General features: G+C 45.8%; 1 protein-coding gene across 1 annotated transcript in view; it reads right to left on the minus strand.

Annotated features, from left to right (window-relative positions):
• The window catches only part of TBX15 (T-box transcription factor 15), a 168075-nt gene that overhangs the window by 21223 nt on the left and 124465 nt on the right, over positions 1–22387 (minus strand). Inside the window, exons 3-6 of the mRNA XM_073576954.1 lie at positions 5921–6022; positions 3814–3985; positions 3404–3571; positions 3201–3265 (exon numbers count right to left, since the gene is read on the minus strand). Coding sequence (XP_073433055.1) covers positions 3201–3265; positions 3404–3571; positions 3814–3985; positions 5921–6022 — 507 coding nt within the window. The remainder of the gene's footprint in view (positions 1–3200; positions 3266–3403; positions 3572–3813; positions 3986–5920; positions 6023–22387) is intronic.

A 22387-nucleotide genomic window follows, 5' to 3' on the forward strand; every position in this document is an offset into this window, starting at 1 on the left:
GATTGGTCTACAAAGGAGGTCAAGGGTTTATATGGATGGACTGGTCTACAAAGGAGGTCTAGGGTTTATATGGATGGATTGGTCTACAAAGGAGGTCTAGGGTCTATATGGATGGACTGGTGTACAATGAAGGATTAGGGTTTCTGTGGATGGACTGGTCTACAAACGAGGTCTAGGGTCTATATGAATGGACTGGTCAACAAAGGAGGATTAGGGTTTCTATGGATGGATGGACTGGTCTACAAAGGAGGTCTAGGGTTTATATGGATGGATTGGTCTACAAAGGAGGTCTAGGGTTTATATGGACGGATTGGTCTACAAAGGAGGTCTAGGGTTTATATGGATGGACTGGTCTACAAAGGAGGTCTAGGGTTTATATGGACGGATTGGTCTACAAAGGAGGTCTAGGGTTTATATGGACGGATTGGTCTACAAAGGAGGTCTAGGGTTTACATGGATGGACTGGTCTACAAAGGAGGTTTAGGGTTTATAGATGGACTGGTCCACAGAGGAGATCTAGGATTTATATGGATGGACTGGTCTTTAATGGGGGTCTTTGGCTGACATAAATGGACCAGAATACAAGAGAGATCTTGCATTTATATGGATGGAGTGGTCTAAAATGGAGGTCTATGGCTCACATGGAAGAGCCAGTCTACAATGGAGATTTTGGATTATATTATTATTATTATTATTATTATTATTATTATTATTATTATTGCACCATTGGTCCCATGGTGCTGTACATAAGAAGGGGTTACATACAAATTACAGATATCACTTACAGTAAACAAACTTACAATCACAGACTGATACAGAGGGGAGAGGACCCTGCCCTTTCGGGCTTACATGCTACAATTATATAAATGAACTGGTCTACAATGGAGGACTATGGCTTACATGTATGAACCAGTTTTGAACAGAGGTCTAGGGTTTACATGCATGGACCAGTCTACAAGAGATGTCTTGGGTTTACATGGATGGACTGGTCTACAATGCATGTCTATTGATTACAAGGATGGACCGGTTTACAGTGGATATCTATGGCTTACATGGATGGACCAGTCTACAATGAAGGTCTGTGGTTACATAGATGAACTAGTCTACAATGGAGGTCTAGGGTTTATGTGGATGAACTGGTCTACAACAGAGGTTTAGGTTTATATGGATGGACTGGTCTACAATGGACGTCTTTGGCTGGATGGACTGGTCTACAATGGAGATCTATGGTTTACATAGATGGACCAGTCTATAAGTGTGGTCTAGGGTTTATTTGGATCGACCATTCTCTACAGTGGAGGTTTATGGCTTACGTGGATGGACCAGTCTAGAATGGAGGTCTATGGCTTACATGTATGGACTAGTCTACATGAGAGATCAAGGGTTTGCATGGATTGACTTGTTAACAATGAAAGTCTATGTCTTACATGGATGGACAGGTCTACAATGGAGATCTATGGCTTATATAGATGGATTGGTCTACAGTGGATGTCTATGGTTTACATGGATGGACCTGTCTAGAATGGAGGTCCATGGCTTACATATATGGACCAGTCTACAGGAGAGGTCTAGAGTTTACATGGATGAACTGATTTACAATGTGGGTCTATGGTTTACATGTACGAACTGGTCTACAATGGAGATCTACGGATTACATTTATGGACCAGTCCACAAGACTAGTCTATGGTTTATCTGGATGAACTGATCTACAATGAGGTCTATGACTTACATGGATGGACTGGTGTACAATGGAGGTCTATGGCTCACATGTATGGATCAGTCTACAAGAGAGGTCTAGGGTTTACATGAATGGACTGGCCTACGATAAAGGTGTATGGCTGACATGGATGAAGCTGGTTACAGTGGTGGTCTATGCCTAACATAGATGAACCAGTTTAAGGTAGAGGTCAAAGGTTTATGTGGATGAACTGATGTACAAAGGAAGTCTATTGTGTACATGGATAAACTGGTTGGAATGTCTACAGTTTACATGAATGGATTGGTCTGCAAGAACGATAATGTATATGATTTCCATGGATGGTCTAGTCTACAAGGGTTATATATGGCTTACATTCCTGTGAATTGTATACAAGATAGGTCTTTATGGATGGACTGTTCTATGAAGACAGTCTTTTATTTACAGGAACGGATTGGTCTACAAAGAAGAAGGTCTATAGCTTATATGGATGAACTAGTCTATAAAGAAGATCTAGGGTTTACATAGATGAACTGGTTTACAGTGGAGACCTATGGTTTATTTGTGCTGGTCTATAACTGAGTTATATGGTTTACATGCATGGACCAGTCTAAGGCTTACATAGGAGGACAAGTCAACAAGGGAGGTCTATCACCATATAGATTGACTGTGCTGCATGTTTACATGGATGGACTGATCTACAAGGGAGATTTATGTTTATATGGACTGGTCTACAACTGAGATACATGACCTGGCTTACATGGAGATCTATGGTTTACATAGAAGGACTAATTGACTGGTTGATAAGGGAGGTCTATGACCACATAGTTGGACTGGTCTATAAGTTTTACATTGATGGACTGGTCTACATGGAGGTCTGTGGCTTACATATCTGGAACGTTCAACTCTAGAAACCTTAATGGCTGGATTGATCATTAAAGACAGTCTTTGGTGTACAAGGAAAAAGGTCTGTAGATTACATGGATGGACTGGTCTACAATGGAGGTCTATGGTTTCGATGATGAGCCAGTTATCAGTAACAGATGTTTAGTACAATCATTGTATAGTTTAGTTATACCAAAGATCTAAAGAAATTACATGGTGGAAATATAAGAATCATCTCTCAGAAACAGAAATGATTTAAAAAAATGAAAAAAATCCTTGGTTTAGATTTAGTTTTGATCTGGGCTTAAAAACTTTAGCAACTGATTCTTTAACTTTCCAGAGAACTGGAGATAAGCGGTGGCTCATTGACCATTTGCCTCAGATTTTGTGGTTGCACAGGGGTGAGGAGAAGGGCGAGGTTTGATGAATGGATACGTCTTTGTGTTTGATCTGAGTCCATACAGACCTTCCTCTCATGACAATCTTCAACCAAAACAACACAAAAATATAATTTTACTTTTTATTTTTAACAAGAAAATGTGTTGGCTAAATGATCCCAGGAAAGATCCGAAGCCAAGAAATCTCAGCTTTGGCTTGAACACTAATTCTCTGACATACCGGTTTCTTCCTGAGTCCCGGAATCCTTTGGCAAAGGGGTTCCTGTCAATCTTCAGCCTTGTAATCTGGAACACAACAAAAGCCATGACTCACCGAATACTAGAGATAATATTACTAAAAGTCCTGAATGAAATCAATGACTCTGCAGCACAATCTGCAGCACCTTCCTGTGAGGAGCCCCAGCAATCGGCCAAAAGGCTCACCTGCTGGTTCTGATAGGCGGTCACGGTGGTGAAGACAGTCTCGGGAAAGTTGAAAGTCTTCACTCCTTCTCCTGCAGGAATTGACTTGGTTGGAGACAACTCGCTACTGAAGTCTTTTCGAATGACATGGACGCGGGGCTGATACTTGTGCATGGAGTGCAGGATTATCTGTAACCACATACACGGGAGTCATGGTATTATTCCCTGTATCCAAACACAGACCAATGGAGCATTAAGAGGCATGCAGGGTGGTATCCAATGCAGTTAGCTACGAAGACATGAAATTCAGTGGACTCCGCTGTCTCTCCCACCTAATGACTATGCTACATGCACTTGTGAGAATATCCGTCCTGTGCATGCGAGGTGTGGCCGCATTCATTGAGAAAGTCTCAGGATTGGGCAGAACTTACATGTCCTTGATCATCCAGTTCATTGTTGGTGAGTTTGAGCTTGTCGAAGCTGACAACCTGCCTCATCCAGGTGTCCCCGGAGGCCAAGGAGTCAGGATGGATGTACACACGAGGAGGAACCGGGGAGTCGGCATTCCCAGCCACCATCCATTTGGAGCTGTGATAAACATATCTGAAAGAGAAGACCGGACGGACCCCATGATGGTTCATGTCTATTAGAATATACATGGGGTTCAGGCCACATCTGAATGACGGGGTGTGAACAGTCGATATGAATGTTTCCCAGTAGGGTAGTAGGGCCATATGTCACCACCTGGACTTTCACTGTGACACACACCAGAATGTGGAATCATGGCTGTAATCAATATATGTACAGTACATTTTCTGACTTGTTACTCACATGTACGGGAGCCCTAACATCAACCCTAGGCCGAATCATCTGACGCTGGAGATGTCTGGAGGAAACAGGTAATGGAGAGTGCAGAGAGGAACAGTGGGGTCTTCAAGGAGCAGAGAAATCTGAAGGGGCAGAAGAGTCTGGAGGGGACAGAATAATCTGGAGAAGACAAGGGAGTCTGGAGGGTCACAGAGAAGTCTGAAGGGAACAGAAGAGTCTGGAGGGGGCAGAAGAATCTGGAGAAGACAAGGGAGTCTGGAGGGTCACAGAGAAATCTGAAGGGAACAGAAGAGTCTGGAGGGGACAGAAGAATCTGGAGAAGACAAGGGAGTCTGGAGGGGCACAGAGAAGTCAGGTGGTGACAGAGGAGTTTGGAGGGGACTGATGAGTCTGGAGGAGACCGTGATATGGAGAAGTTAAGGGAGTATGGTAGCGACAAAGGAGACAGGAGGGATAGAGGGGTCAGGAAAAGAACAGAAGATTCTAGAGGGCACAGATGATCTAGAGGGGACAAAGGGATCTGGGGGAGACCGGTGAGATCTGAAGGGCATAGAAGAGGGACAGAGGAGACAGATGAGTGTAAAAGAGCCAGAGGGGACTGGAGGAGGGCAGAGTGGTCTGGAAGGGGATGTAGGGGTCAGGTGGGAACAAATGAGTCTTGAAATGAACAGAAGATTCAGGAGGGCACACAGGGATCTAGAAGGGACAGAGGGATCTGGAGGGGACAGGGGAGCTCTGAGGGCCATAGAAGAAGGACAGAGGAGACAGACATATCAGGAGGACACACAGTAGGGTATAAAAGCCAGAGGGACAAGGAGGAAGGCAGGGGAATCTGGAAAGGGGCGTAGGAGTCTGGAAGGGGACATAGGAGTCTTGAAATGAACAGGAGATTCTGGGGGACAGAGGGATCTGGAGGGGACAGAGTAGCTTTAAGGGACACAGTGAAGTCAGTAGGGGACAAAGGAGTTTAGAGGGAACAGGGGGTGTCTGGGGAGGACAAGAAAGTCAGGTTCGGGCAGAAATGTCTGCAGGACATAGTGAAATTTGACGGGCATAGAAGGGAGACAGAGGAGACAGAGGTGTAAGGAGGGGACAGAGGCAGGGAGTCTTGATGTGTCTGGAGGGGAAAAGAGGACTCTATAGGACACAGAAGGGTCTAGAGGAGGACAAGTGACAGAAGGAGGATGGGGGATCATGGAGAAGACAAAGAAGTCTGGAAGAAGACAGAGCAGCCTGGAGGTGACAGACAGAAAGACTCAACATAGACAGGAAAGGACTGTGATATAAATGGAAGCTCCTGGCCCCAATGCAAAATCTGTAACAGAGCCACCACTTGCCGTGAGAAATGTATTACACTGGTATCTTAGGTGGTAGCTCTGTGTTTCCTACCTGGGCACAGACGTACTTCACCCCCCTATAGCTAATATGTCCCACGTATCATGTAGTGATAGTCAGCTGAGAGGAGTTTAGGAGAAGAGATATTTTGTCCTCAGGCTCCAGACCTGCGGTCAAAGTGAGCTCACTGACCGAGTCACTGAGAACTCATTCTGCAGCCTGCCAAATATTTTCATACATGGAGTTTGTAGAAGACGAATGTTCCAAAATTTATAGATTAAACTCTTGATGCAAAAATGATGAATTTTTAGCCAAACATGTATGCATTTAAGAAAAGGTGTCCACAGCCGTGCTGTACGCGGAGTATGTTCTCACCTGTATCTTTTGTTGTCCACAGGCACAATGTCCATTGCTATGTAATATTGCTGATGGGGATCCAACCCCAAGATCTTCACTCTCATTGCTGGGAACATTCGCCTACAAGAAATATCCAGGAGGTTAGTGCTGAAGACAGGGAACCATGGAGCAGATTAAGGGTCTGTAGGGTCAGTGATCGGGGTCTGCTGGGTAATAGATTTGGCCGATCTTCCTGGAAGCTATGAACCTTTCCCTCACACCGACTTTTACTTTACCCTCTTTATACCATTAATTTGTGACATAAAAAACGGCACCCTCCAATAATACATTTGATAAAATTTTAGACATGCAATTCTGTCAGATAATACTCAGTTTCTTCCTGAAAATGATTGCAAACACAAATTCTTTGTTATTATTATCTTCATTTAATTTATCTTAAATGAAAAAAAACACAAAAAGAATTGTCCTAAAGCCAAATTGGATATAATTCCAGACCAAACATAAAAAAGAGGGTGGACAAAAGTATTGGCACTGTTGGAAAAATCATGTGATGCTTCTCTAATTTGTGTAATTAACAGCACCTGTAACTTACCTGTGGCACCTACCACATTGAGCATGGAGAAAAGAAAGAAGACCAAAGAACTGTCTGAGGACTTGAGAAACCAAATTGTGAGGAAGCATGAGCAATCTCAAGGCTACAAGTCCATCTCCAAAGACCTGAATATTCCTGTGTCTACCGTGCGCAGTGTCATCAAGAAGTGTAAAGCCCATGGCACTGTGGCTAACCTCCCTAGATGTGGACGGAAAAGAAAAATTGACAAGAGATTTCAACGCAAGATTGTGCGGATGTTGGATAAAGAACCTCGACTAACATCCAAACAAGTTCAAGCTGCCCTGCAGTCCGAGGGTACAACAGTGTCAACCCGTACTATCCGTCCGCGTCTGAATGAAAAGGGACTGTATGGTAGGAGACCCAGGAAGACCCCACTTCTTACCCCGAGACATAAAAAAGCCAGGCTGGAGTTTGCCAAAACTTACCTGAAAAAGCCTAAAACGTTTTGGAAGAATGTTCTCTGGTCAGATGAGACAAAAGTAGAGCTTTTTGGGCAAAGGCATCAAAATAGAGTTTACAGGAGAAAAAAAGAGGCATTCAAAGAAAAGAACACGGTCCCTACAGTCAAACATGGTGGAGGTTCCCTGATGTTTTGGGGTTGCTTTGCTGCCTCTGGCACTGGACTGCTTGACCGTGTGCATGGCATTATGAGGTCTGAAGACTACCAACAAATTTTGCAGCATAATGTAGGGCCTAGTGTGAGAAAGCTGGGTCTCCCTCAGAGGTCATGGGTCTTCCAGCAGGACAATGACCCAAAACACACTTCAAAAAGCACTAGAAAATGGTTTGAGAGAAAGCACTGGAGACTTCTAAGGTGGCCAGCAATGAGTCCAGACCTGAATCCCATAGAACACCTGTGGAGAGATCTAAAAATGGCAGTTTGGAGAAGGCACCCTTCAAATATCAGGGACCTGGAGCAGTTTGCCAAAGAAGAATGATCTAATATTCCAGCAGAGCATTGTAAGAAACCATTGATGGTTACCGGAAGCAGTTGGTCGCAGTTATTTTGGCTGGTTGTGCAACCAAGTATTAGGCTGAGGGTGCCAATACTTTTGTCCGGCCCATTTTTGGAGTTTTGTGTGAAATGATCAATGTTTTGCTTTTTGCTTCATTCTCTTTTGTGTTTTTTCATTTAAGACAAATTAAATGAAGATAATAATACCAAAGAATTTGTGTTTGCAATCATTTTCAGGAAGAAACGGAGTATTATCTGACAGAATTGCAGGGGTGTCAATACTTTTGGCCACAACTGTATACTGGGACATGATGATTTTGGAGTTCCTCAGACTCTTCATGGGTCTCTGCCCAAACTCTCAGTAACCCCTTCCCGACATGTGCCATGCTAGTACTGCTCTGTGGGAATTGCGTTCCCACAAACAGCAATACTAGTACGGCGCACCGATCATGCGGCCTCACGCTGAGCATTGTGGCGATAAGGTGAGGGTGTCAGCTGTTTGTGACAGCTGACACTCTGCTGCAACGCCCACGATCGATGCTAGCACTCTCCCTACGTGCTTCCCTCAGAACAACACTATGCAATCACGTTATCTTGATGGTCTCCATGGAGGTCTCCGTCCCCAAGATGGCTGCAGGGTCCTTCTGGGTCCTGCAGGGTAGGTGGCTTGTGAGCGCCTGCAGAGAGCAGGACCTGAGACACCTCCTTACCTGATTGTCAGATCCTGATGTGATACCCTGCTGTGCAGAGTGTCAGATCAGCGATCTGATATAACATAGTGATGTCCCATCCTGGGACAATGTAACAAAGTAAAAATATTTTTGTAAAAAATCCCCAAATAAAGAAAAAAATAAATATTTTCCAATAAATATATTTATGTAAATAAGAAAATAAAACAATAAAAGTACACATATTTAGTATCGCTGCGTCCGTAAAGACCCGCTCTATAAAACTGTCCCACTAGTTAACCCCTTCAGTGAACACCATTAAAAAAATTAAAAACGAGGCAAAAAACAATGCTTTATCATCATACCGCTGAACAAAAAGTGCAATAAAATGCGATCAAAAAGACGGATGTAAATAAAAATTATACAGCTGTAAACAACATCTTGTCCCGCAAAAAAATAAGCCGCCACACAGCGCCATCAGCAAAAAATAAAAAGTTATAGCTCTCAGAATAAAGCAATGCAAAATAATATTTTTTCTATAAAATAGGTTTTTACTGTGTAAAAGCGCCAAAACATAAAAAAAGTTATAAATAAGGTATCACTGTAATTGTACTGACCCGGAGAATAAAGCTGTCTTACAAAAAAACAAAAAGGAATTCCTGAATTGCTGGTTTTTGTTCATTCTGTCTCCCAAAAATCAGAATAGATAGTGATCAAAAAATGTCATGTGCCCGAAAATGGTACCAATAAAAGTGACAGCTCGTCCCACAAAAAACAAGACCTCATATGACTCTGTGGGCAGAAATATGACAAAATTATAGCTCTCAAAATGTGGTGATGCAAAAACTAGTTTTCGCACTAAAAGGCATCTTTTCGTGTGTGATAGCAGCCAAACATAAAAACCCAATATAATTCTGGTATCGCTGTAATCGTACCGACCTGAAGAATAAAGTCGTCTAATCACTTATACCGCACGAGGAACGACAGAAAAATAAACAATACCAATTCTTCACCTGCTGTTGATTTTTTCATTCTGCCTCCCAAAGATCGCAGTAAGGCTCGGTGCACATTTACCCTGCACTCTGCGCTGAGCATTTACGCCAGGTTTTCCATGTAAATCTCTGAAATACGTGATTCTGATGGGACATCTGGCAGAATGAGGCAGATGGAGGCACTGTGGATGCCATAGGACCCGTGATCCAGCGTTGTCCATCTTTTTAGGATTACATAAAAGTGCCGTCGGCCACAGTTTTGTGCACTTCTCAAAAGGACACCGCTGAACAGAGGCCAGACTGAGTCCAGAGTAAAGGGGGTTTTACACATAGCGACATCGCTCGCAATATCGCTATAACATCACTGAATTTGTGAAGTTATAGCGATATCGCTATGTGTGATACTTACCTCCGACCGACTCCCCCGCTGTCCATCGCTGATCGCGCAAGATCGACCGGCTCCATTTCTCGTCGGCCGCTTCCTGCTGGGCTTCCTGCTGGCGCCAGCGAACGACGCGTGGACGCGGACGGGAGGACGTCACGATCGCCGCGTCTGAAAGGTAAGTAACGACCGCTGTATCGCTGCTGCATCACTGTGAGATCTGCCTGTGTGGCAGCTCACTAGCGATCATTTAGCGATGCACCAGCAATCCTGACCGCGTCATATCGTGGTCAAAATCGCTGGTGCATCGCTAAATGTAAAAGGGCCTTTACTCTGCTGCCTGATTATAGTGAATGGATCCCTCGGGGATTTCATCCTAATCACATCACTCAGAGATTTAGATGGAAACCCCAAAGTAAGTGCTCAGTGTAGAGTGCCGGATAACTGTGATCCCAAATGTTATGTATAATATTCCCAGTAAAAGCTTCAACTGAATCATCAAAAAAAGCAAGTCTTCACTCAGATCTGTCAAATGTTAACAGTGGCTTCCACTTTACTGATAGCACAAAGGCTCTGGAAAAGCAAAATGGTTCCTCGCTCCCCAAGAGAAATTTACCAAATTCTCTGTTCCCAAATCCAAATACCCCCCTCCCTTCTAAGTCCCAGTGTGCCTAAACAAGCACCCTCATGTTTGATATTTCTGTAGTGATGAGAGCCCACCTAGTTTACAGGTGCGTGTCTCCAGAAGCCCGGGCTGGGCATAATGTACTGGTCCCTACAACGCACTGGTCACTATAGTGTACTGGTCACTACAACGGTAATTTGCAATTTTCACTCAGTAACATCCACTGTTGCTTGTTTCTGGAAAACACCCATGGAGCTAAAATCATCACTAAATCTGTAGATAAATTCCCAAAGGGTTATAGTTTCCAAAATGTGGGTCACTTGAAGGGGATTCTTCTTTTCTATCACTTAGGGGCTTTGTATATGGAGTCTGCAAACTATTCTAGGAAAATCTGTGCTCCAGGACTCAAATAGTGCTCCGTCCCTCCAGAGTCTCTCCGTATGGCTTACTAGTACTGTACAGCCACATATGGGGTATTTCTACATTCAGCAGACATTGTGGGACAAATTCTGGTGCCATTTTTTACCCATTTCCCAGTGTGAAAATGTAAAACTTGGGGCTAATACACAATCTAGGTGGTAAAAATGTAAATTATTTTTTCTTCACTGCCCACTGGTATAAAAGTTTGTGACACATCTGTGATGTCAACATAATCACTGCACCGCTAGATGAATTCATCGACAGGTTTAATTGGTAAAATGGGGTCACTTTTGGGGGTTCTGCTGTTTTGGCACTGTGGCGCCCCTGAGGCTCAGTAGCCACAGAGGTACTGCACCTTCTCCTAAGGTGTGGTGCCCCACCAACTAGGTAAGTTGGGAACTCCTTTCCACACTTCAACACCTGCACCCACACACAGGATAGTTCAGCAATGGACCAGATTGCGGCTTCATGCTTAGAGGGTAGCAGAGCACCTTTCGTGGGTCCTTGCTTCGTAACACGAGATGTGCTGGGAGGTGGGTGGAGTTAGATATAAAAGAGTGGGAAGGTTTAGAATTGGAGTTTAGATCAGTCTGGAGGAGAGGCTGAGAGCAGGCTGACAGGAGGTCAGCCTGAGGGGAGCTCAAGGCGGAGGAAGGCAGTCAGTCAGGCGAGGCTGAGGACTGGCCTTAGCTCCCTAGGAGAGGAGAGAGAGGAAGGAGTGCTGCAGCTGCCTCAGTGACTTGAGCCAGCTGGCACGGGAAAGGAACAGAAGGAGAAAGACGTAGAACTGCAACCTAAGCTTCCATAAGAGAGAGAAGGAACAGCGCGGAACGAAGGAGTAGGAGAACAGAGAGGAGTTGTGGGTTGGAAGAGGAACCATGCCTATAGGTTCTCAGTGCAAGGCCGGGGCCCGGTCCCCGAGGTTGTATGGACACTTACGGTTCTGCAGCAGACACCGGTGGAGTAGTTGGCTGTAAATGCATTATTCCCATCCAAGACTTTGGACACAACAGCAACACGGATAGAGAGCCGGGATCCAGGAGGTCTCTGATCAGGCTACAGCTGTCTGTCATACAAGTAGATTTGTTAGGAACATCTGACAGGAGGAACTTCAGAGTAACCACGGTACTGGAGCTCTTCACACTAATAGGCGCAATAGCGGAGTATTTCAGGACAGGTACATGTTGGCGGAGTATTGGAGAGGAGAAGCCTGACTTGCTCGGGAGGTTGATTGAGTCTCTGCCCCGGAGGACACGGCATGGAAGCAGGCACCAGTGGTTACCAAGAAATGTGAGTAAAGTGTTGAAACTGCAAGCCCTGGTGGCCTCCCTTCCTTCTTGCGTTCGCCAGCACTGCTACATCCCCTGCGCCGGACACTACACCATCAAAGTGTCCCCACGTCTACACTGCCCTGGGACAACAGCCCTGCCTGTGTAGGGCTATACCACCATTGCTGTATCCCACCATCTGTCCCAGAGGATCTGTCTGCAGCGTCGGCTTAACATTTCCCTTGCCAAACACCACAGGTGGCGTCACGAACTATTCAATTCCATTAACCACACACCACCATTGACATTGGGCGCCCAGGGCCACGGACCGGGTCACAGCTGGCGTGATACTTTCCCCCTGACACCGACCCGGTACAGAGTACCCCATAGCCCTGGGACGGGGGCGAGCCAGCACCTCATGGGCTCTGTCAATGTGACATGGCACCCTCAAACACGTGCAGCAAAATCTGCACTATAATATGGCATTTCTTCCCTTCTGAGCTTTGCACTGTGCCTCAAAAGTAGTTTTCAACCACATATGGGGGTATCGAAGAACCAGGAGAAATTGCACAACAAACTTTGGGGTCCCATTTCTCCTTTTGCCCTTGTGAAAATACAAAATTTGCAGCTAAAAAACATTTTTTTGGGATAAATGTGATTTTTTTTTTTATTTTCCCAGCTTAACGTTATAAACTTCGTTGAAGCATCTGGGGGTCCAAGGTGCTCAATACACATCTAGGCAAGGTCCCAAAGGGGTCTAGTTTCGAAAATGGTGTCACTTGTGGGGAGTTTCCACTGTTTAGGCACAGCAGAGGCTCTCTAAATGGGACAGGGCATCCACTAATTATTCCAGCAAATTTTGCATTCAAAAGTCCGAGCCCTGCTGTGCTCCCAAACAGTTGTTTTCCTCCACATTTTGGGTATCTGTGCACTCAGGAGAAATTACACAACAAATTGTATGCGCAATTTTTCCTTTCACCCTTCCCAAAATGCAAAATTTATTTAGGGGAAAATGTGATTTTGTTATTTTCACTGCTCTACATTATAAACTTCTGTGAAGCACCTGTAGGTCCAAGGTGCTCAATACACATCTAGATAAGTTCCTTGGGGGGTCTAGTTTCCAAAATGGGGTCACTTGTTGGGAATTTCCACTGCTTAGGCACATCAGGGGCTCTCCAAATGCAACAAAGTGACTGTTAATTATGCCAGCAAATTTTACATTCAAAAAGTGAAATGGCCCTCCTTCCCTTCCGAGCCCTGCTGTGCGCCCAAACAGTAGATTTCCCCCACATATGTGGTATATCAGGAGAAATCACACAACAAAATGTATAGTCCGTTTTCTCATGTTACCCTTGCAAAAGTAAAAAAAATTATATCTAAATGAAAAATTTTTTGAAAGGGTTAATAAACTTCTTGAATGTGGCTTTGAGCACCTTGAGGGGTGCAGTTTATAGAATGGTGTCATTTTTGGGTATTTTCTGTCATATAGACGACCTCAAAGTGACTTCAAGTGTGATGTGGTCTCTGAAAAAATGGTTTTGCAAATGTTGTTGTAAAAATGAGAAATCGCGGGTCAACATTTAACTCTTATAACTTCCTAAAAAAAAAAATTATGCTTCCAAAATTGTGCTGATGTAAAGTAGACGTGGGAAATGTTAGTTATTAACTATTTGGTGTGACACCCCTCTCTGATTTAAGGGCATAAAAAAACTAAAGGTTTGAAAATTGCTAAATTTTCCAAATTTTTGCCAGATTTAGTTTTTGTCACAAATAAACCCAAGATATATCGAAGAAATTTTAACGCTACCATAAATTAAAATATGTCACGTATGTCAGAATCAGCGTTATCTGATGAAGCTCCAGAGTTATGACCTCATAAAGTGACAGTGGTCAGAATTGTAAAAATTGCCGGGTCAGAAAGGTGAAAACAGTCTGGGGGGTGAAGTAAAACATGGCTGCTGTCAGAGGAGGGGTCGTTCTTCTCATTTTCACACATTATAAATATTTCCATATATCCAACCATAGAATGTGCACCAATCCGATCCGCCATGGACAATTTGCAGGTTTCCAGAAGCTTCTTTTCATTTTTGCTTGTTGGTCCATGGAAAATTCTCATAAATGGTTGAGGCTGAATCCAAGGGGCTGCCACCATGCCTCCCTCCAGGGGACATTGTGGAGCCTCCGGGTCTGATCTGGGGATACAAAGGTCATATCCAGGGAAGGTTAATGTGGTTACACAAGAAGCCTTCTATTTTCTTGCTTCACCGTGATCTTTGACCGCGGCGGTCTGGGTTGGCAGCTGGGACGAAAGTTTGGACTAATTGGTGTTTTCTTCCAGACGTGCAGATTATCACCTCCCTGCAGTTTACTATTGGGGATCCCTTTCAGATTACCCTACAACTTCAGCAATCGCAAGGAAACGGTAAAATAAAAAGTTGTAAAAGTCTCCGCTTGGTCTCAGGCCGCAGGCCTTCACATCCGCCAGCTGCCTCTAGCCGGATCCTTGTCCGTGCAGAAACTCCCTGCTGTGCCGCATTCTTCAAGATATTGGGTTTACACCGAGGAAAATGCTGCAGCTGCTGAAAAGTCACCCGGAGCTCAGCTACAGGGAGCAGAACTGTGAGTGCAGCTCCGGGGGCTAGTCTCCATGAGTGATGTTATTCAAAGTCGGATCCAGAGGAGTCGGATTGGTACATTTTTTATTTTTTGTGGTCTAATCGGTTGGGATCTGATCAGTAGAGATTTAATTGATAAAGGTCAGAATGGTAGGCGAGTGATCGTAAGAGATCTGATCGTTAGGGGTCTGAATGGTCGTGAAATGAGCAGCAGACTCTGGAAGGAAGAAGTCGCTTGGTAGGGATGATCAGTTGGGGTCTGATCGATAGAGGTCTAATCAATGAGGGTCTGATCAGTAGGAATCTGATCGATAGGGGTCCTGTGTATGTGAGAGTCGACAGATGGCTGCCGGCCAAATGATCGGCATCCACCGTGTATGGCGGGCTTTAGCATGTGGTTAGTGGGGTGTGGTCACTAGGGATCGGTGTTATGGGATCCTCCGGAGACGTGGCCTCTCTAAGCCGTAGGTCAGAGTGAGCAGCCCCGATCAGAGGAGATTATACAGTGGAGCAGAACTCGCCAGACAGCACAAGGAAGGGCGAGGACAGCAGCTGAAGAAGCGAAGCAGGAAGCACTAAACGCAGCCGAGCCAAAGGTGCGGACTGCACCAGAATAGTGAAGACGACGCAGCACCGGGATAACTGAGAGGAGTTTGTTATCAGGAACTCGACACAGCAGAGTTGTAGATGTAAATAGCACAAATATTAGCAGAGATGAGTTTGTTAACAAATTCCTCGACAGCAGACAAAGGTGTGGACAACTCCTGGAAGAGCCGAGATGAGACGGTGGTCTGGTATATGGATACAGCTTGGACAGAGGATGACAGTGAAGATGGCGGCTGGATAAAGTCCAAGAGTATCTCAGGAGATGAACACTTGGCTGAAGCTGAAACTTAGTGGGACGTCACTCTACATAAAGTGTTTAAACTCAGCGGGTTATGACCCTCTCTGGGCCCAGTGCTGAACTATCCAATCACTGAGCTCAGCCTCCCGTCAACCGCTGCACAAGCACGGACATCAGTGAGCGGCTGCAGCGGTGATGAGTGCTGCTGATGTGATGGTACCATTCTAGTCACAACACCAGGAGCGGAGCAGCAGCGGGACGCCAGCGCTGGACCCAGGGAGGCAGGGGCATAACATCACCCCGGCCTCCCCACCAAGGCCCACCAGCGCCAACCTCTGCTGGATGTGCATCCTTGGATGTTCATTCAGCTGAAATGCATTGCAGCGCAGAGACTCACCCAGCCCATCAGAGGCCGGCAGCTGACGTAGGTGCCTATCCATAACGTCATGCGTCACCCATCGTAAGGAGGCCAAACGTCAGCTGTGGGCCTCTGCGCCAGCTATATAAGTGTACGGCACGTGTCGTGGGAGCGGGAGAAGGTGAGAAGAAGCTCCTCTTTCTTTGTTAAATGTGTTAGAGAACAGCGGCAGAATGGGACATTATTACAAGATGGGCACATGAGCTGGGATATTACACCAGGAAGGGGCCCAGAATGGGCAGTCATATATTACTTTTTAGGAATATATTATTGGAAGGAGCCAGGATGGGGGCATTAAACCAGGAAGGGTCCCAGGATGGGAGAGATATATTACTAGAGGGGGCCCAGGATGGGGACGATACACCAAAATGGAGGACATTATTACTGGAAGGGGCCCAGAAGCTGGGACATTATATTAGGAAGGTGCCCAGGATGGGGACAAAACACCTGTATGGGGAATATTATTACTGAAAGGGGCCAGGGTGGAGGACATTATACCAGGTAGGGGGACATATATTACTGGACGGGGCCAGGATATGGACATTATTACAGTAAGGGGCTTTAGAATGGGGGACATTATAGCAGGAAGGGGCTCAGGATGTTAAACAATATTACTGGAAAGGGTCCAGGATGGGGAATACTTTTACTGGAAGGACCAAATAATGGGGGTACTTTATTACTTGAAGGGGCCCAGGTTGGAAGACATTATACTAGGAAGGGGCCTAAGATGGGTGACATTAGTCCAGGATGGAGGAAATTATCACACATGTCTTTATAAGATTTAGAATGCTACAAGGGCCCATACATCTGACCAACATGTAGGTAGGGGCCCATGTATAAATTTTGCACTGAGGCCCTTTGGACTGTAGTTATGGCACTGCAGGGAGGTTGAGCACCTGATATATGTACTTTACACACTTTGGGGACCACGTTATTGAAAGTTGATATCCCCTTGATAAACACGTGGTAGCAGAGTATACTACCTAAATACTCATGGAGTGCATAGCGGCCTACGCCGGCCTTCAAAGACATTGAGTAATATCACAGCTTCTTGCTGGATTTCTCAAGCACAGAGGGCGCAAAGCCCGGCGCTGGAGTCAGGACGAGTGACTAACAATCTGATCAGTAAGAGACAGATTAATAAGGACCTGATCGTTTGGGGTCTGATCAGCAGGAGAATGGTAGCAATTTCATTAGTTGTGGTTTAATTGGTAGCAGTCTGATTACTAGGGATCCGATCATTAGGGTTCTGATAACTGTGCCAATCAAGCCCCAATTTATGTTCCAAAGGGATCTGCTTGGCATTGATCTGATCAGTAGGGGTCTTAACACTGGGGGTCTGATTGGTTGGGATCTGATCAGTAGGGGTCTGATTAGTATGGGATCTGATTGGTAGGGATCAGATCAGTAGGGCTATGACTGGTAGAGATCTGATCGGTTGGGATTCTTGTCTTAAATCTAAGTGATAGCTGGTTGCGCGTGTGTTATTGACCAAGGAGCGTGTATTCACCGTCAGGGATCTGGGATCTTTCTAGCAGGGGAAAAAGAATTTAAGAGCCGACATGGCTGACAGAACTCAGCTTGCAGAGAGCGGACAGACGAGGGGACGGCTTTGTAGCATTTTATGTAATATCACTTTTGCAGTGACGACACGGCTGCTTATTCCTCCTTCCCTTTCGTAGGGAACATTCCTGCTGTAGTCTATTAGGATTTGTCCTCAGAGCAGCGCTCCCTCGTGGGTGATTGAGTTTCTATTTAATCTTCACGTCTATTAATAGCAAATCCAAAATTAAGGGAAAATTCCTCCCAGATTTCACCTCCTCGTAAACACGCGGAGACTTCAGTCTTCAGTAAAGAAAACACATGACAAGATGTCGGACATCTTCCTCGCCGCCTTCTCGGCTCTCCGGTTAGAGTCGTAGACTCCAGGTCTCCTCAGATCTGAGCTAGGAAGTATCTGCAGCTTCTGTCTTATCTACTGACATTTACATAGCAAAAAAGTGGGACATTTAAGCCCCAAGAATGAAAAATTGTCCAGGACTTTCCCTGAAACGCCTACTTTATGACCAGGTGCTACGAAACCCAATTCAGGAGACTGTTCCCAAAGAACCAGATCTGTTATCACATATAGAATGTCCCTGTCCTCCATCCAGGGCTACACGTTGTCTGTGGACCATACCAACAACGCAAGGAAGGGGGTGGCTGATGTCTATAAAAACTTATTGTCACACCCAGGCCTGATCTGCTCCTGATCATCAGATTACCTGGAAATGACACCAGTGGCTCTCCAACCATAGAAACAAAATCAGTAGATCACCAATTATAGATCATAGAAACCACCCTACTGGATCACAAGCCATGAATATGGGACGCCCTCACACCCAGGGCTGTGGGATACTCGGTACCGGGCCCGATGAGCTTCAATGGGAGATGTCACGGCAGCGGTTACCCGGCCCGTGGCCCTGGGCGCCCATTATAAAAGGGGGTTGTTTCAGTGTGCTCGTGGTAGTGAAAGTTTATAAGTGATTTGTGACGCCACCTATGGTGTTCGGCAATGTGGATGTAAGCCGACGCTGCAGACAGATCCTCTGGGACAGATGGTGTGGTGCAGCCAAGATGTTATAGCCCTCCACAGGCAGGGCTGTAGTCCCAGGGCAGAGTACGTGAAGTGACACCTAGATGGTGTAGTGTCAGGCGCAGAGGATGCAGCAGTGCTGGGCAGGTTGGCGCAGGAATAAGTGGAGGACACCAGGGCATGTAGTTCCAAAGCTTTACTCACAGTCTGTTGTACAAACAGGTGCCTGCCTCCGTGCCGTGTCCTCCGGGTCAGGGACTCAGTCAACCTCCAGGCCAGATGGAATACTCCTTTCCAACACTCCGCCAACATGTGCCTTTCTGAATGTCTCCTCTTATAGCGCCTTGAAGTGAAGTACTCCTAGTACTGAGTTACACTTGAGTTCCTCCTGTCCAATGTTCCTATGAACTCTACTTGTACGGCAGACAGCTGTAGCCTGCTTCGGGGACTCCTTGCTACTAAGTCCCGGCTCATTATCCAGTTGCTGTTGTGCCCCCAAGTCTTGTGTGGGAATAAAGTGGTCACTACTTCTATACCTCCGGTGTCTGCTGCAGGACCATTAGTATCCGTACAACCTCGGGGACCGGACCCCAGCCTTGCGCTTAGAACTTCTAGGAAGGGTTCTCTTCTCACCCACGTCCTCTGTTCTCTTTTACTCCTCACGTTCTGTGCTAGTCTTTCTTTCTATGGAGAATCAGGCTTTTAGGCTACATTGCTCTCTCTCTTCCTCTCCCGTGCCAGCAGACCCAGGTCACTGGGATCTGCTGCAGCACTTCCATCCATCTATCTCTCTCTCCGGGGATCTTCTTCTCTCCAGCTCTCTAACCAACTGACCTTTCATCCTAAACTCTTCCCGCTCCTTGTAATGTGAACTAACTCCACCCACCTCCCAGCACATTTTGTGTTCCAAGCAGGGAGCCACCAATGGGTGCTTTGCTATACTCCAAGCAGGGAGCCACTGAAGGTGCTTTGCTACACTACTTTGTGGTGTGGGGTGCAGGTGTTGGAGTGTGGTCAGGAGTCTCCACCTTACGTGGATGGTGGGGCACCACACCTCAGGAGGAGGTGCAGGACCTCTGTGGCGACTGAGCCCTCAGGGGCGCCACAAATAATTCACCACCATGTCATATGTTATGGATATAAAACACTAGATCCCTAGTCAAAGACAAACAATTAGTGGGTCACAAGTAATTTATACTATGCCACTGGATCACAAGTAATGGACACTATATCACCGGATCACATGTTATGGATGTTATAATTCTGGATCTGAAGTTATAGTTTTTACATCACTGGATCACAAGGCATGGACACTGCACAACCCGATCACAAGTCATGGACACTACACCACTGGATCACAAGTCGTGTATCACCATGATAGGCCGCTCTGAACAAATATGTATTGAGGGAGCGCCTGAAACTATGCAAATTGTGGATAGTCCTAATTTCTTGGGGTAGAGCATTCCAGAGGATTGGCACAGCGCGGGAGAAGTCTTTGAGTCGGGAGTGGGAGGTGCGGATTAGTGCAGAGGTTAGTCGAAAGTCGTTTGCAGAGCGCAGCGGTCGGTTAGGCCTATAGACAGAAATGAGGGAGGAGATGTAGGGGGTGCTTCACTGTGGAGAGCTTTGTGGGTGAGAACAAGTACTTTAAATTGGATCCTATAATGAAAGGGCAGCCAATGTAAGGACTGGCGAAGAGCGGACGTGTTCGAGTACCGATTAGTCAGATAGATGACCCTGGCTGCTGCATTAAGTATGGACTGGAGAGGGGAAGGTCGAGTGCCAGGGAAGCCAATTAATAGGGCGTTGCAGTAGTCCAGGCGGGAGTGGATCAGGGCGACAGTGAGGGTTTTTGTTGTTTCCATGGTGAGAAAAGGGTGGATTCTAGAGATGTTCTTTAGGTGTAAGCAGCAAGAGTGGGCAAGAGATTGTATATGGGATGTGAAGGAGAGATTGGTGTCAAACATAACACCCAGACAGCGCGCCTGCTGCTGGGGTGTTATTGTGGTGCCACCCATGGAGAGGGAAATGTCAGATTTAGGGAGGTTAGTAGACAGTGGGAGCAGTAGAAGTTCAGTTTTGGAGAGGTTGAGTTTCAGATAGAGAGCAGACATGATGTTGGAGACTGCGGACAGACAGTCACTGGCGTTCTGTAGTACAGCGGGGGTAAGGTCGGGGGAAGACGTGTATAGTTGTGTGTCATCAGCATAAAGATGGTACCGAAAGCCAAATCTGCTGATGGTCTGTCCAATTGGGGCCGTGTAGAGAGAGAAAAGAAGGGGGCCAAGGACTGAGCCCTGAGGTACCCCGACAGCAAGATGAAGAGGAGATGACGTGGAGCCAGAGAACAAAACACTGAAGGAGCGGTCAGAGAGATAGGAGGAGAACCAGGAAAGAGCAGTGTCCTTAATGCCTAGTGAATGGACCCTAGAGAGTAGAAGTCGATAATTGTACTCAGAGGCTTACAGGTCCTGCGTCCTTCCTGACCAGTCCACCATATATAGTTTTGGCAGCTGCAGTTAGCAATGTATATATGTATCTCCCTTTTATTGGTCATTAATACATTGTTTAATTGTGTATCATTTATGATCTACCAGGTCTTGAATATCCTTAGTTTTAGATGCGAAGGAACAGAACGGACGTCCACAAGGGTGAGCGCCCACTATCCAGGTATTTCACCATGTCATTGCAGCCTCAATTCTATCCTGTTTTTGATGGAGGTTAGAACCTCAGCGATAGGTAATACTTGGTTGTTGTGTTAAAATGGATTTTAAATCAGGGTAAGCCTTCAAAAGAGGACAGTATTTATGTAAAATGTCATAGACTGCCGTAGAACAAGAATTAAAAGGCGCCAATACATCTCATTTTCTTCATAGTTTCTTCTCTGGATCTACTTGTCAACATATTTCTGCGATTGGTCACCTCGATCCTGGAATACATCCTTACTTAGGACCCTTTCTGGATATCTTCTAGCCAAGAACCTCCGATAGAGAAGGTGACTCTCTCTGAAAGGAGACATCGCCAGAATAGTCTAGAAGATATCCCACCTTCAAGGTTCAAGGGATGACGACTTTCCCAATAAAGAAATCAATGGCTGCACTTATGAGCGATATCCGACCTCACGCGGCCATCAGCCTCCGAGAAGATCCTTAGAGCCAATAAAATTGTAAGTAAACGTCACACCAATATAATTACTAAAAATAGTGAAAAAAAAAAAAATCAAGAAAACGTAACCAATCTCCATCCCATAAAAATGAAACATCATCTATATACCTCCACTCCAAGCAATATGACTGGAGTAAAATAAGACTTCATTCGAAATAACGCGTTCATCCTCCAACCACCGTACAAATGAAATGGCACAAGTAGATGCCCGCACCGATCACAGCCGAAGCTGCGGATACTCATCAGTCTGAGAAAAGAAATGGAGGAACATCATAACATTGTCATGTCCCTGAAAGTCATAGACACTACACCACCGGATCACAAGTCATAGACACTACACCACCGGATCACAAGTCATTGATACTAGACCACCAGATCACAAGTCATGGACACTACACCACCGGATCACAAGTCATGGACACTACACCACCAGATCACAAGTCATGGACACTACACCACCAGATCACAAGTCATGGACACTACACCACCGGATCACAAGTCATGGACACTACACCAACGGATCACAAGTCATTGATACTACACCACCAGATCACAAGTCATGGACACTACACCACCAGATCACAAGTCATGGACACTGCACCACCGGATCACAAGTCATGGATATGTGGTGCCACTGAGGCTCAGTCGCCACAGAAGTACTGCACCTTCTCCTAAGGTGTAGTGCCCCACCATCCAGGTAAGGTGGGAACTCCTTTCCACACTCCAACACTCGCACCCTACACAACAGGGTAGTTCTGCACAACCACATTGCGGCTCAGTGCTTACAGATGGTTCCCTGCTTCGGACACTGGACATGCTGGGAGGTGGGTGGAGTTGAGATCCATAAAAGAGTGGGAAAGTGTAGGATGACAGGTCAGCCTGACAGAAGGTCAGTCGGGTAGGAAGTCACTCAGACAGGAGTGAGGATCCTTGGAAGAAGGGATG

The sequence above is a fragment of the Dendrobates tinctorius genome, unplaced genomic scaffold, assembly GCF_039654945.1.
Source record: "Dendrobates tinctorius isolate UK_male_01 unplaced genomic scaffold, ASM3965494v1 ptg000054l, whole genome shotgun sequence".
Lineage (NCBI taxonomy): Eukaryota > Metazoa > Chordata > Amphibia > Anura > Dendrobatidae > Dendrobates > Dendrobates tinctorius.